A 13,269-nucleotide genomic window follows, 5' to 3' on the forward strand; every position below is an offset into this window, starting at 1 on the left:
AACTTGTAGATGTGGGATAACAAGCTAATTGGTCTATAATTTCCAATTTCTGATTTTATTTCCTTTTTTATGCAGCAAAACTATGTACTTATTCCTATATTATTTTACAAATATTTATATCAACGTAGAATATATTGAAAATTACAGCTCTGATTCATACTATCTAAAACAGTCATTGTAAGAGTTTAGATAAATTTCTCATTAGAACACTTCATATAAATGTATTTTCCTAAGGGAGGCAAAAAAACCAAACAAATCTGAATTTTTCTTGTAAGGAAAAGTGATGAAGGTTCTAGTAATTGTGCCAATGAGAGAACATTCTACTAGAATATGTTTAACTGTGAGCTGTGCAAATAAATAACAAACATGAACATTGCTTACACAGAGGAGTATCATCCTTCATGAGCAGAAACAAGTGAGTTAGGTAGACGTCTCCTATTTAGGCCCCTGCCAGAACTACCTCTCCTTGTCAGATTTTTCTAAAGCCGGAAATTCCCTGGCTATGGTTCCCGTTTTATTTGCAGAAGTTTGTTATTTACTCGCAATTGCCAGATTTGTGACCATTGAATGTTACAAACTCATTCAATATGGTACTTGATAGCATGTAAAAGCTACCATGAGAGGATGTTTAGCTACTTGGTCTGCAATTCCATTCCCTGGAATGCCAGCAGAAACTAACAGAATAATTACTATTGTGAAAGTGATTTAGACAAGACTTGATTTGGTTTATTATTGGATGCGAGGATAAGTTTATTTTCCACTGCTGAAATTACAATCATGCAGTCTGCATACATCAAGGTTGCATGTGTTGAGATGAACATCAATATTGTGAAGACCTAATGTTACTGTAAATAGTTCTGCAGTATGACTGCTGTATTCAACTAGGAGAGAAACAACACAGAAGGGAGGAAAACTGCTGCTACACCTATAGCCATATCAGTTTATGAACCATCAGTGTATATTATGAAACTCCCACAGTTGTTGAGAGCATATCTGTTATGCTCTTAACAATTGTGAGAGTTGCGTACGTTATGGATTTCTAGATATTTACAGATCTCCTGAATGCAGTCTCCATGTACTTTTTTTGTTTTGAGAACCAGCAGTATTCTCCAAACATCATTTAATAACAAAATGTAACAGCTTACTAACAGGCTGTCTAGATGATGAGTGCAGCATAAGGAAAGTTGGATATGCTCATTCAGTTCTGGTTTGGTCTCAGTCGTGTAGATTAGTTTGTGATGATAGTCCAGTTTCTGTGGGAGGAGAGGGGGATATTTGTTTGTCTCCATTTATTTTCTCCCTTTAGCCTTGGAGATTTACTTTTCCTCCGAAGTTAAATGGCCCCACCAAGTGACCAAACAGTTAGTTAAGTAGCATAAAAAATAAAATAAATATGCGTGTGTAAAAGAAAGGTGATTTTCCTTACTGCAGCTCGTTTACTTCTCGTAGCAAGGGTCTCTCAGCCAGGAGACTTTGAACAGAAGATGTTTGAAAGACACCTAGGGAAATGCAGACAGTGCCGTGTTGAACGGTTAATGACTTTCCTAGCAAAGTCATAAACAATGACATCATACCTCACCTCCACAAGCCTGAATCCTGTCCCTCAGACCATGAGGGTAGGGGCATGGTGTCAACACCACAGACCATTGCAGGTGAACCCACTAGCCAACTGGTGTGTAGTCTTCGAAAACCATCCTAGGACTACACACCTTGTCAAAGCAGTGTGCTGAAGCTGGTCCCCTCAACCACATCGATCCCCCTTTCTGAATTTCCCGCAGGGAAATTCACACACACCAGATCCTTGTGGTTAGACTGGAACTAATGGTTTTGGGTCCCAGTGATGCTAATCTGTAAAGGCAATAGCATCACCACATCCACCTGCAGACAATGTATCAGAGCCTCAAAAGAAGCCTTTCAGAATTTTTGTTACCAATGGGATTTGAATACAGAACTCTCCAACCAAGTGACAACTGTAAAGTCTACTACTACTTATTAATAATAATAATATTTGTCCATATCTTTAAACAATCAATGAAATGCAGGTTTGAAATCAAACATCTCTCTCTCTCTCTCAGAATTAATATTCTTGTTATATGAAACCTACTTGAAAGGGTTGCAAGCAGTGTTTACCACATATTTTGGTGTATAAGTTAACCTCTACTTTCTGTTTTTAAAATTTATGCTTATTTATATATTTGACATATAAATCAATTTCCTTTTTTAACAGCCATTTTCTGCATAACAAATAACAGTGCATTATAGTAAAATCTGCATTAAGAACCACTATTTTTTAATTAAATTATTTCTGCCTTTTTCTTTTAAAAGTTTGCTTTGTTAAGGTTTTATTATGCTGTACAGTAAACTGTAAAGAAAGTGGTATGCATATGCAGGTACTCCCTTACATAGTAGACCACGAAACCAACAGCTGCAGGGGAAGCCGACAATGTGACATAGCCTTACTTATGCTATATGTATACATGGAAGATGTTAATTGTTATCAAACTGAACCACCTCTTGTTCCCTGCTTAGTACTGAATTGCAGAGCACTTTCTCTGTAAACAATGCCTCAACATGGAAGTGCTGCATTTTTTTTAGGAAATTGACAATCTCGAAAGTTTACTCTTTGAGAACTCAAAAAGTAAGCCCTAACACATAATTCTTAAGGTATTCCATGAACTGTTTTCATTTGATGATTAAGACAAATAAATTCTTGTGTTTTAAAAGATGAGAAATGAATTTATTTAAAAAAACATTATGTGATAAATTATAAATATGTTGGTATTAATCAATCTTCTAACCTGAAGCACATTCCTCTAATTCAAGTTTAGAATTTAATATTGGCATATAAGATGATTTTTTAGTTCTTCAAGGATCAACTTATGCATCCGAATATATAAGTGACTCGTGCAAACATTTATATTGGAAATCTTATTGTAACACAGCTATGAGCAGTTTACATTAAGAATAAGAAAGCAAATGCAAATTTTTGTCACCTATGGATACTTTTAGCCAGGTATTGTATTGTATGGTCACAGTGACTGACAATTATAGAAAATATTTTTTTGTACCTGATCCACTCATTTAGGCATAGATTTTAATTATACAAATAATTTAAGAAGATAAAATTACCCTGAAGAGTATGGCATGCTGAATATCCGGTTTCAATGGAGGAAGTGCTAAACAACATTCAGGAGCTCTGTTAAAATTAGGAATTTTGTCCTATAATAGAAAAAAAAATGTATAATGATGGTAATAATAATAGTAACTGTTATTAACATAAGACTATAAATTACACCTTAAAATATTTATACACTGTTTCTGAAACTTTTAAGCAGGCAAAAAAAACAAAACAATCTGATCGCTACATGTTGCTTTGCATGGCAATATGTGCTACTGTTGAAAATATTCTCATTCTCTGGAAATTTTAAATCAGTAAAGCTTCATAAAAAAAATAAAAAAACAATTAAAAAAACAATGCTTTAAGAAAGGCAGTACAAAAAATAAACTAAGTGGGAGCAGAGCATTGTCACAAATGAAAACCATTAAGATTATACATCCCAGTTAATAGGATATATCATATTTTCAAGAGCAATGGTTATCCATACTTATAACAGAAACCATGCAAATTACTAAATTAAGAATGCCCAATTAAAACATAGCTAAAACTGAAAAAAAAAAGAAAAAAAAAAGTACAATATATCACCATCCTCCCTACAGAAAATGAACAAATGTAGGTGGCCAAAAAAATGCAAAGAAACGTGCACCAAGTTCACCCACAAAAACAAATCGAAATATCATTATCCCCCTAACCCTGCAGACCAAGGCATTAACCACAAAGTTCCTTGAACATAGTCTAAAATGTGGAGACTGCAAAAATGAGTAAAATAAAACTTTTTAAAAGAATTAAAGAATCTAAGTATGATACCACAAGACCACTTAAAGTCAGAGGTGGCATTCTACCACTGGAATTTTTAAAACACTTTGGGCTTAATGACCAATATGTCCTACTAACAATTAAGAAAACTTTCATGATAGGCATTAACTGAGAACATGAACCATAACAAAGGCAAATTAATAGATAAAAACAGTACATGTATTGAAAAGCATTGTAATAGAACATACTAAAAATAAAAATAAAACATTATAAACAATAATTAAAACTGAGAACTATCTAATAAATCGTTACTAGTAGCATAAATACTTTAATATAATTTCTAATTTATTATTATTTTATTTGGTTCAACCTGTGTAGAGATGCATCTCTCAGAGGTAAAGTAATTTAGTTCCAGATACACTTCATAGTTAAAATCCACTGCTTCTCAAGACAAAAATTTATTTATTTTACTCTTAACTAGGCTTATGCAGACTTACATTTTGGAAATTACATTTTTCTGACATAACTGAAACTGTAGTGATGGCTTCATGATCTTCCTCACTTGATCTAAAAGTAATTATACATCCCAGTTAAAACAGTCAAATGTATTGTAAATAATTTTGTTTAAATTTGTTACAGTTAATAACTTTCTTTTTTTGTTAAGTGAATGAAGCATAAATAGAAAATAATTTTCTTTTTGTTTGCTACAATTAATAATTTCTCTTTGGCTAATTAAAAATTTTGCTACATTTTTAGAAGCTATAAAGATAATCGCAACTTTCGCAGGGCTTTTAGGCCTAATTATCTGCTTTCTAATATTAGACAATGATAATGTATATATATATATATATATTACTTGCCTCAGAATGGAATGGGCAAGTAAGCGTGAATGTCTTATTATGGGTGATTTTAATTTGCCTCTAACTGATGAAATGTTCTGTTTTATACATGACATGCACACAGTTTCTATAAAGATATTTCTCACTTTTTATGTTATTGTTCACATTACCCTTCTTTTATAAACATGCACTGAAATACATGACAGCACTCTCTCAAGGTGTAGCATGCAACACCAATAATTACAAAGTAATGAAAAAAAATAAATAACAAAAAAAGGAAAGCCAGCGGAATACTTTTATACATAAACAGAAAAAAAAAGATAGCGAATAAAATTTTGCTATCATTGCAGGCAGAATAAAGTAACATATTTTAGTATCTGCTATATACTGTACACAAAACACTGCCAACAGCAACAAGATGATTAAGGTGTATAAAACAAAGGTCAGGCTGCATAACCACAGGCTTCATTTGGAGTAGTTTATTTGTGGCCTGTCTGTGTCAAAAATCCTCACACTGAGAATATAGTTATTTTACATATTACTTGTTTGCCTGTCAATCCCATATAGTCTGTATATGGGGTTGACAGGCAAACATTATTCAAGGAGATTACTGGGTTTGGTGCCATTTCAGACAGTGTGAGCAGAACTGCATGTCTCCTGTACGTATTGTGGAGGGACAATTGAACAAGGTGCAAACATTAAGTTTTGTGATTGGCTGGAAAAAAGTGCTATGGAAACATTTCAAATGCTGAAGCAAGTGTGTGGAGAGAATTGTCTGTCTCATGCCCATGTGTTCGAGTGGCATAAACATTTTGCCCATGGAAGTGAATCACTGGAAAACGACAAATATCCGAACTCAGCAAAAATGGTTTGAATGCCAGAGTTGATTGAAAAAAAGTGTGGAAAATCATTAACAATGACTGATGTGAAATGCTCTGAATGATTTCAAGGAAAGCTTGAAATCATTTTAAAAAGCTTTTAATAAGGAAACCATTTGACAAATAACAGAGGATTTGAAGAAAACAGTCTGTGAATGGTTTGTTCCACATTCGGTAACAAATGGCCAACAACACAGTTGAAGACTACAGAGAACTCATTAAGGCTGTTAAAAGCAAACACAACTTAATGAATTTGAACATTACATGTGATGAGGTGGTGTTTTCAATACAGCCAACAAAGTGACAACAAAGTGCAGAGTGGAAATCGGCAAAATCTCCAAAGCCAAAAAAGTTTGTCAAGAAAGGAAAAAAAATCGAAACCATACTTATCACTTTCTTCAATAGCAAGGGAATTGTACACAAAGAGTTCAGGTCTAGTGGCTGCAGTTTTACTGCTGCCTACTATCTGGACATTTTGAAACATTTGTTGCAGAGAATCTGTCATGTGCAGCCTCAGCATGGAGAAAACAGCAGTTGGTTCCTCATGCGACAACCAAAGCCACAAGACTCATTGTTTAGGAGTTTTTGGCCAGCAAAAAGTCTGTATACTGTCGTACCCACCAAGACTTAACTCTGTCTGACTTATTTTTGTTGTGAAAGCTCAAGGCACCACTGAAAGACTATTATTTTCATGATGAACACCATTGTCTAAGGTAAAGAAAGTCAACACGACAACCACGGGAAACTTCAGAAACTTTACCGGGTAAACTTGTTTCCTGCTACCGTAGTTTCTCCCTGCATTCTCAGTAAACAGAGATGGTGCATGTTATCGGTAGTGGCAGTAGAAGTCGATAACGATGTATTGATTACTATTTTCTCATTAATAATGTAAATAGCAATAAGAGCTTAATAGACGGTACTCACCTCAATTGATCTGCTTAGTTACATGGAGTTGGAGAGGAAATGAAGTTTGAAATAAGTTAAAATAAGTTAATTGAATGAATACGGAATTGTTAAAACCTGTAATTAAAATTTGCTCAAGGAAGTAGAAGTGCACTACCTCATCCCTGGTTATCATTTGAAAAATTCGAAAAATTAATATGAAACAAGCGAAGCCAACCTTAGCTTCGCTTGTTCTTATGGATTTATGAATTTAATTGATTAATTGCCAATACTATACTAAGCTAACAGATTCCTACTACGCTGCTACGTATTATGCTATCTAGTTTTACGTTAATACCTTACAGTATCAAGTTCAAGATATACGTAATACTATTCTGTATCGATACTACACAATGGTGGCAAGTTTCGAATTGTACAAGTTTTACTGATACTAAGTAATAACTCACAAAATCTCTAAGTTCAAAATAAACTAAGTATCATAACTAGGAATATAAAGTACTTCTAGATAATAAATTAATATGCCAATTAAGTAATAAAATGGTAAAAAAAAAAAAAAAAAACCTTCACTATTTGCTGGAGCCGTAAAAACTTTGCCCACAACAAACTAATCTCGATGATGACAGATCCCTAGCTGAAGCAGATCCATATATTAATATTAGCGGTGGCAAATGACACAAAAAAAAAATACAAGTTTATAGAACAGCAAAAAAAAACAGACACACCAATCACCTCATTCATCCATCCCCTCCAAGAATTTGTCCTTACCCACTTCCACAACAACAGATGGAAGTTTGTTCAGACAATCAATCATCTGCTGGCTAAAGGAACCTTCTGCACATCTACTTACAACCATCCTTCCTCAACTTAATGTATGCCCATTCATGTGTGTATTCTCAGCAAGAGGAAGAATTCTATCAACACTTAAGTTACTCAATCCATTTAAGTCCTTAAACACCTCACTCAGATCACCTTGCAGATGCCTAGTCTCCAGATGCTGCAATTTTCAGAACTGAAGCTTTTCTTTGGTAACAGCACTCTTTTGTTCCCTTCACCAATTTCATTGCCATTCTTTGCACCCGTTCCAACAGATCTACATCCTGCCTAAAATTAGGTCAGACATAACTTCATCAATATCATTAATAAATATTGCAAACAACAATGAGCGCAGCACTGAACTTAGGAAAACTCCACTATTACATTAGTCCATGAACAGCAGTGCCCATCGATAACAATTCTGTCTTTTTGAACTTAACTATCCCTTTATCTATAGCAATAACTTGTTCCTAATGCCACACTGCTTTGGCAGTCTTTACGTGCAATATATATTTTTTTTTTGGTAGTTGTTGGCGCATCAGCGTCTGTGGCCATAATGCACCTCCCAAGGTTTTTGCAGTACTTTGATCCAAGCCCGAGGCAGGATTCGAACCCGCGACCTTTAGGTTGCCAGGCAGGCACTTTACCCATCCAGCCCGGTCGGCGCAATATAAATGGAATCATAAGTATCAGAAGCCTTCCTGAAATGAAAGTACAGGTATTTCCTGACTTTATTAGGAACGTATTAATATGTTCTTAGCGCGCCCTCGTAAAGCAGGAATTTACTTCTCATAGACAATTTTAAAAACAGGGTTACATCTCAACAATGAAATTTGACCATAGTAATGTTAAAAAAGACCAGCAAAACAATAGCTTATGATAAACAATGATTTATTTATCCAAAGAAATGAAAATATATCCTTTAAAATCAAGCAAATTATAATAATAAAGAAATTGTCATCCAAATGTTAAAGAATGTTTATTCTTCATTATTATTGACTAAACGTACACTCATTGATGGTTCATCACTCATTTTTGGATCATATTTTGTTTCCAATGTTATTACTCTTCAGTGATTCTTTTTTATTAACATCACTCTCCATAATATTACCTTGCTTTGGCATACTGCACAGTATTAATAAGTGGGATAAATTTGAAATAAGATAAGACAGCAACAATGAAGTGCAACACAACCACTCTTTGTAATGTCAGCATGGTAACTGCTTTATGTTATGTGAGTCAGTCTCATCTGCCTGAACAAACAAGCGCATGCACAGTAGTACCGTGTTGTATAGATACGCATGTGGTTTGAAATTCCATATTTAAAAACATTTAGCATTCTTTTTTTTTTTTTTTTTATGAAAATCCCAAACACGAGAGATATTAGACCCTATAGTACTTAGTACGTGCATGGGTTGGAGGTTGAGAAGACAAAAGAAGATATTTATTGATAGTAGACAAACTTCTGTAGACTGAAATTTTCAGGAAATACGTATGAAGGTTGTTCCGAAAACAGCAGTTGAATGAATAAACCATGAAGAAAGAAAGTTGGTTCCGTGAGTTTGAAGTTTGACAGTAAATGGATGTTAGGTGGTGGCAGCACGTGTTCGGATTGTTCTGAAAGAGAGAAAAGACTTATAGAAGCCAATTCAAAAGAACAGCACCCATGGAAGTATCTGTAGAAAAGGCATGCAGCAGAATAAGAACGTCTATGAGACAGAGTGGAGAGACTCTGTTAGAGATGAGCCATTGCCCTCTTCTGAATGGAATCTAGAAGCCTGAGAGAGGTTTTGGGGGCACCGCCCCAGATGTGAGAACAATATTCCATGGTTGGGCAGATATGCGATTTGCACAGAGTGAACAGCTCTTTGGAAGAAGAGTAACGCCAAGAGCAAAAGATAAAATCCAAAGGAAGCAATATTTGTAATATGCTTGTGCCAAGACACATTAGAAGTCAGGGTAATTCCCAAAAGAGATATCATCTTGCCTAGAAATCGGTGTCACCAAAGAGAAGCATAGGAGCAGAAGAATCCTTTTTACAAGATATAAGATAGGACTGAGTTTTTGGAAGGATGAAATCAACAAAACTGTCTTTGCCCCCACTGGAGATCGGCATTTAAGGAATTGGTAGTGGATATTTGAGAAGTTGAAGTTGATTGAACAGGGTGAGGTTTCTCAAACTGGAGACAGGAATGCAATGTGTTATCATCAGCAAAACTATGGATAGGATTTCCAGTCAACAGAAAGTCATTAATATACAAGAGGAAAAGAGTGGGAGAAAGAACTGAACCTTGGGGGACACCAGCATTAGTGGAGAAGTCAGAAGACAGAGAGCCATCTGCCATCACCCTCAGTGAGTGGTCAGAGAGAAAACTGGATAACCAATTACAAAAAACAGTTGAAAAACCATAAGATGGAAGCTTGTTTAGAAGACTTTATGCCAAACACGATTGAGATGTCAAGAGCAACTGCTTGTTTTTTACCGAACTTTTCCATTGAATTTGTCCATAAATGGGTTACACAGGCCAGAATATTACTAGTGGATCAACATTGACAGAATCAATACTGGCGATCGTTGAACAGACGGAAGGTTTATGGATAGTTTAATAGTTGGCAGTTAATTGATTTCTCCATTACTTTAGAAAGGGTAGAAGTAATTGAAATGGGGCAATAATTGGATGGGAGGGATTTGACACCTTTTTAGGAACTAGCTGGATATGAGCAAATTTCCAAGCAGAAGGAAAAACGCCTTTGGAATAAGAAAGTGAAAAAAGGCAGCAAAGAACAGGACTAAGTTCAAGAGCACAGGTTTTGAGAACAAGTGGAGAAATATCATCAGGACGTGAAGCTTTCTTAGCATCAAGCTTCGTCAAAATTCTTCTGACATCCTTTTGACAGAAGACCACAGGAGGAATTGAATGGAGAGTGCTGGGAATGCTGGGAGGAGTTTTACCAAGATCAGTAATACACGATTTGAAAGAAAAATGGGATGCTAGCAGGTCAGTTTTATCCTTGGCTGGAGTGACAATAGAACTATCTGGTTTTGACAGAGGTGGGAGCAGAGATGAGCAAAAGTTGCAGCCAATAGCTTTGGAAAGAGACCAGAATGCTTGGCTACCATTAGTGCAAGAAGCAAGCTTTCTACTCTTAGCCCATTCAAAATATAGTTTAGACTGATTAATAACAGCTTTACAATTGTTGCGAGCTCTTGTGTAAGCAGAAAATGAAACTGAAGAATTGGAAACAAGCCAATTATGATATGCAACATTCCTCTCTTGAACAGGGGAGAACTGAGGGGGGCAGTTGCTCTCTGAATCACAGCCTTTTAAAATGCACTATTTGCTTGGTGTTTGTGGAGCGGTCAGGTACGGGACATGATACTGCCATGGGGGATGTCTTTGTATGTGCGTGATGCAAGGAGTGTAAGGAAATCAGGCGACAACTCAGCGTTGTTATGGGCCTATATGAGAGCTTGAAGGAGAGGGTGGATGCCCTTGAAGGATTAAAAGTGAGGGCCCATCAAGCTCTCAGCTGCCCACACCAATGCCAGAGCTTGCACTTGGGCATCACGAAACACAGCCGCAACCTCCAAGGCAGAATGCGCTGGTCCCAAAGGAACTAGTATTTGTTGGTGACTCTATTCTCAGGGAAACGGGAAACATGCTTTGTAAAAAGGATAGGTGGAACAGGACCAGGGTATATCTGCCAGGGGCAAAGGTTGATGACGTTGTAGAGCGGATATCATCTTCTAAGGGCACAAAAAGTGATATAGTTGTACACGTTGGCACTAATGATATTAAGAGTAGGAGACCGTCAGAATTACTTAACAAGTACAGGTCACTGTTGAAAAAAAAAGGCATGAATTAGGGTTGAATTTGAAAGTGTCTGCAATTCTGCCCAGACACGATAGGAGGGAGTATATGATGAGAGCCCTGTCGATTAATTCGGCGCTGGAAAAATTGTGCAAGACTCAAGGGGTAGAATTTTTTTCAGCCTGGTCTGTACTTGTTAACAGGAGAGACTGCTTCTACAGGAATGGGATACACTTAAATAGAAAGGGTGCAAGAATGTTTGCTGATGCTATCGAGGCAGTGTTAGGTGGGTCGGAAAACTGCTAGATTGGGGGGGATACAAGGACTAATAGATTAAGTAGCCACTGGCAGAGGTGAAAGTGATTCTTGCACTGCTTCTATTGGAATGAGCAGCAGCTTGGAAAATAAGATGCAGGATATTTCAGAGACTGCGGGGAGTCATTGGGGGTATAAGTAAACGCATGGGTTGTGTTAGGGTAGATAAGAAAAAGAACAGGTGCATGTATACTTGCGTGTACACCAGTGCTAGGAGTTTGGTAAATAAATTTGAGGTATTGCTCAAAGCATCAAAGGCACATATTGTTGGGATATCAGAGACATGGTGTCACACAGATATAAGTAATGCAGAACTGGAATTTGGGGAGTACGTCTACAAAAAGGATAGACGGGATAGGAAGGGAGGAGGGGTTATGATATTAGTTAAGAAACACATAAAATCCAAGGAAATGAAGCCAGTCAAAATCGCTGGACAGTGCAGTGTCGAGTCAATTTGGTGTAACATAAGCATTGGGAGATCAAAATTGAGAGTAGGGGTGTGCTATAGGCCTAATGACTCCGATGAGTATAATAAGAAACTGTACAGGGAAATAGAGTGGGCCAGTAAATCAGAGAGTCTTATAATGGGGAATTTTAATTTCCCAGATATTGACTGGAATTTGTGGGTTGGTCACTCATACACTAGCAAGGCTTTTGTGGATTTATTGGATGATTGTTTTCTAAATCAGCATGTTCGGGAGGCAACTAGAGGGAGTAATGCTCTTGATTTGATTATCAGTAGTAATTCTTCATGCATTAAGAATCTGCAGATACAGGAACCACTAGGTGGCAGTGATCACAGTGTGCTGAAGTGGGATTTACTCAAAGAAGTAACTACCATTAGGGGTAAACGGAAGGGGTATTGCTTTCGTAAAGGGGACTACGATGGCCTGAGACAGTATTTAAATTCTATACAGTGGGACCAACTGGTAATGTTACCAACAGCAAACTCAAAATGGGAAGCATTCAAAGAACTTATCTTGGAAGCTACTAGGCTTTACATATCAACTAAGAAATATTGTTCAAGGTTCAGGCCTAAATGGATGTCAGATGAACTAATGAGACATATGGTAGAGAAGAAAAATGCATGGGATACATATAAATTAACATGGGACACAGAAGCCTATGATAGATATAAGTTGATCTGTAACCAAGTTACAAAGGAGGTTAGGCAGGTGAAGGCAGATTACAAGAAATCTTTGGCAAGGGATGCAAAGAAAAACAGCAAAGAGTTCTTTACTTATGTAAACTCTAGAAGGAAGGGTCTCTAGAAGGAAATCAGATTGGTCCACTTGATATCGATGATTCAACTGTTCATGATCCTGCTCAGGTAGCTAACAAACTAAATCAATATTTTGCATCTACATTCACACATGAAGTAAACACTGGCAGTGAGCTAGATGATCTTGTAATAATTGAGTAAAGAGGAGGACAAATTGTTGAAGTTAAATACAAGAAAGGCACCTGGGGTGGATAGGATCTATCCAGTTATATTAAAGGAGGCAGCAAAGGAAGTAAGCATACCGTTAGCCATAATTATGAGAGCTTCCTTGGACTCAGGAGAGGTACCCAGAGACTGGAAATGTGCAAATGTGACCCCAATTCACAAAGGAGGATCAAAGGCTGACACAAGTAATTATAGACCTGTGAGTTTAACTTCTGTTCCAGGAAAATTAATGGAAGCAGTGATTAAAGAAGCACTGCAGGATCATCTTGACAAGAATTCAGTTATAGCTCAGACACAGCATGGTTTTGTTAAGGGAAGGTCTTGCCTGACCAATTTGATTGTATACTATGATGTATTCACAAAAGAATTGGATGCAGGAATAACTTTG

The 13,269-nt window shown here is 36.5% G+C and overlaps 1 protein-coding gene across 1 annotated transcript in view; it reads right to left on the reverse strand.

Annotated features, from left to right (window-relative positions):
* Positions 1-13,269, reverse strand: part of LOC150088209 (poly(ADP-ribose) glycohydrolase-like) — a 325,145-nt gene that overhangs the window by 193,013 nt on the left and 118,863 nt on the right. The window contains exons 5-6 of the mRNA XM_090370070.1: positions 4,372-4,441; positions 3,130-3,219 (exon numbers count right to left, since the gene is read on the reverse strand). Of these exons, the coding sequence (XP_090226196.1) occupies positions 3,130-3,219; positions 4,372-4,441 (160 nt within the window). The remainder of the gene's footprint in view (positions 1-3,129; positions 3,220-4,371; positions 4,442-13,269) is intronic.

This window comes from Mastigoproctus giganteus, chromosome 3 (genome assembly GCF_048544385.1).
Source record: "Mastigoproctus giganteus isolate SK-2022 chromosome 3, ASM4854438v1, whole genome shotgun sequence".
Taxonomy (NCBI): domain Eukaryota; kingdom Metazoa; phylum Arthropoda; class Arachnida; order Uropygi; family Thelyphonidae; genus Mastigoproctus; species Mastigoproctus giganteus.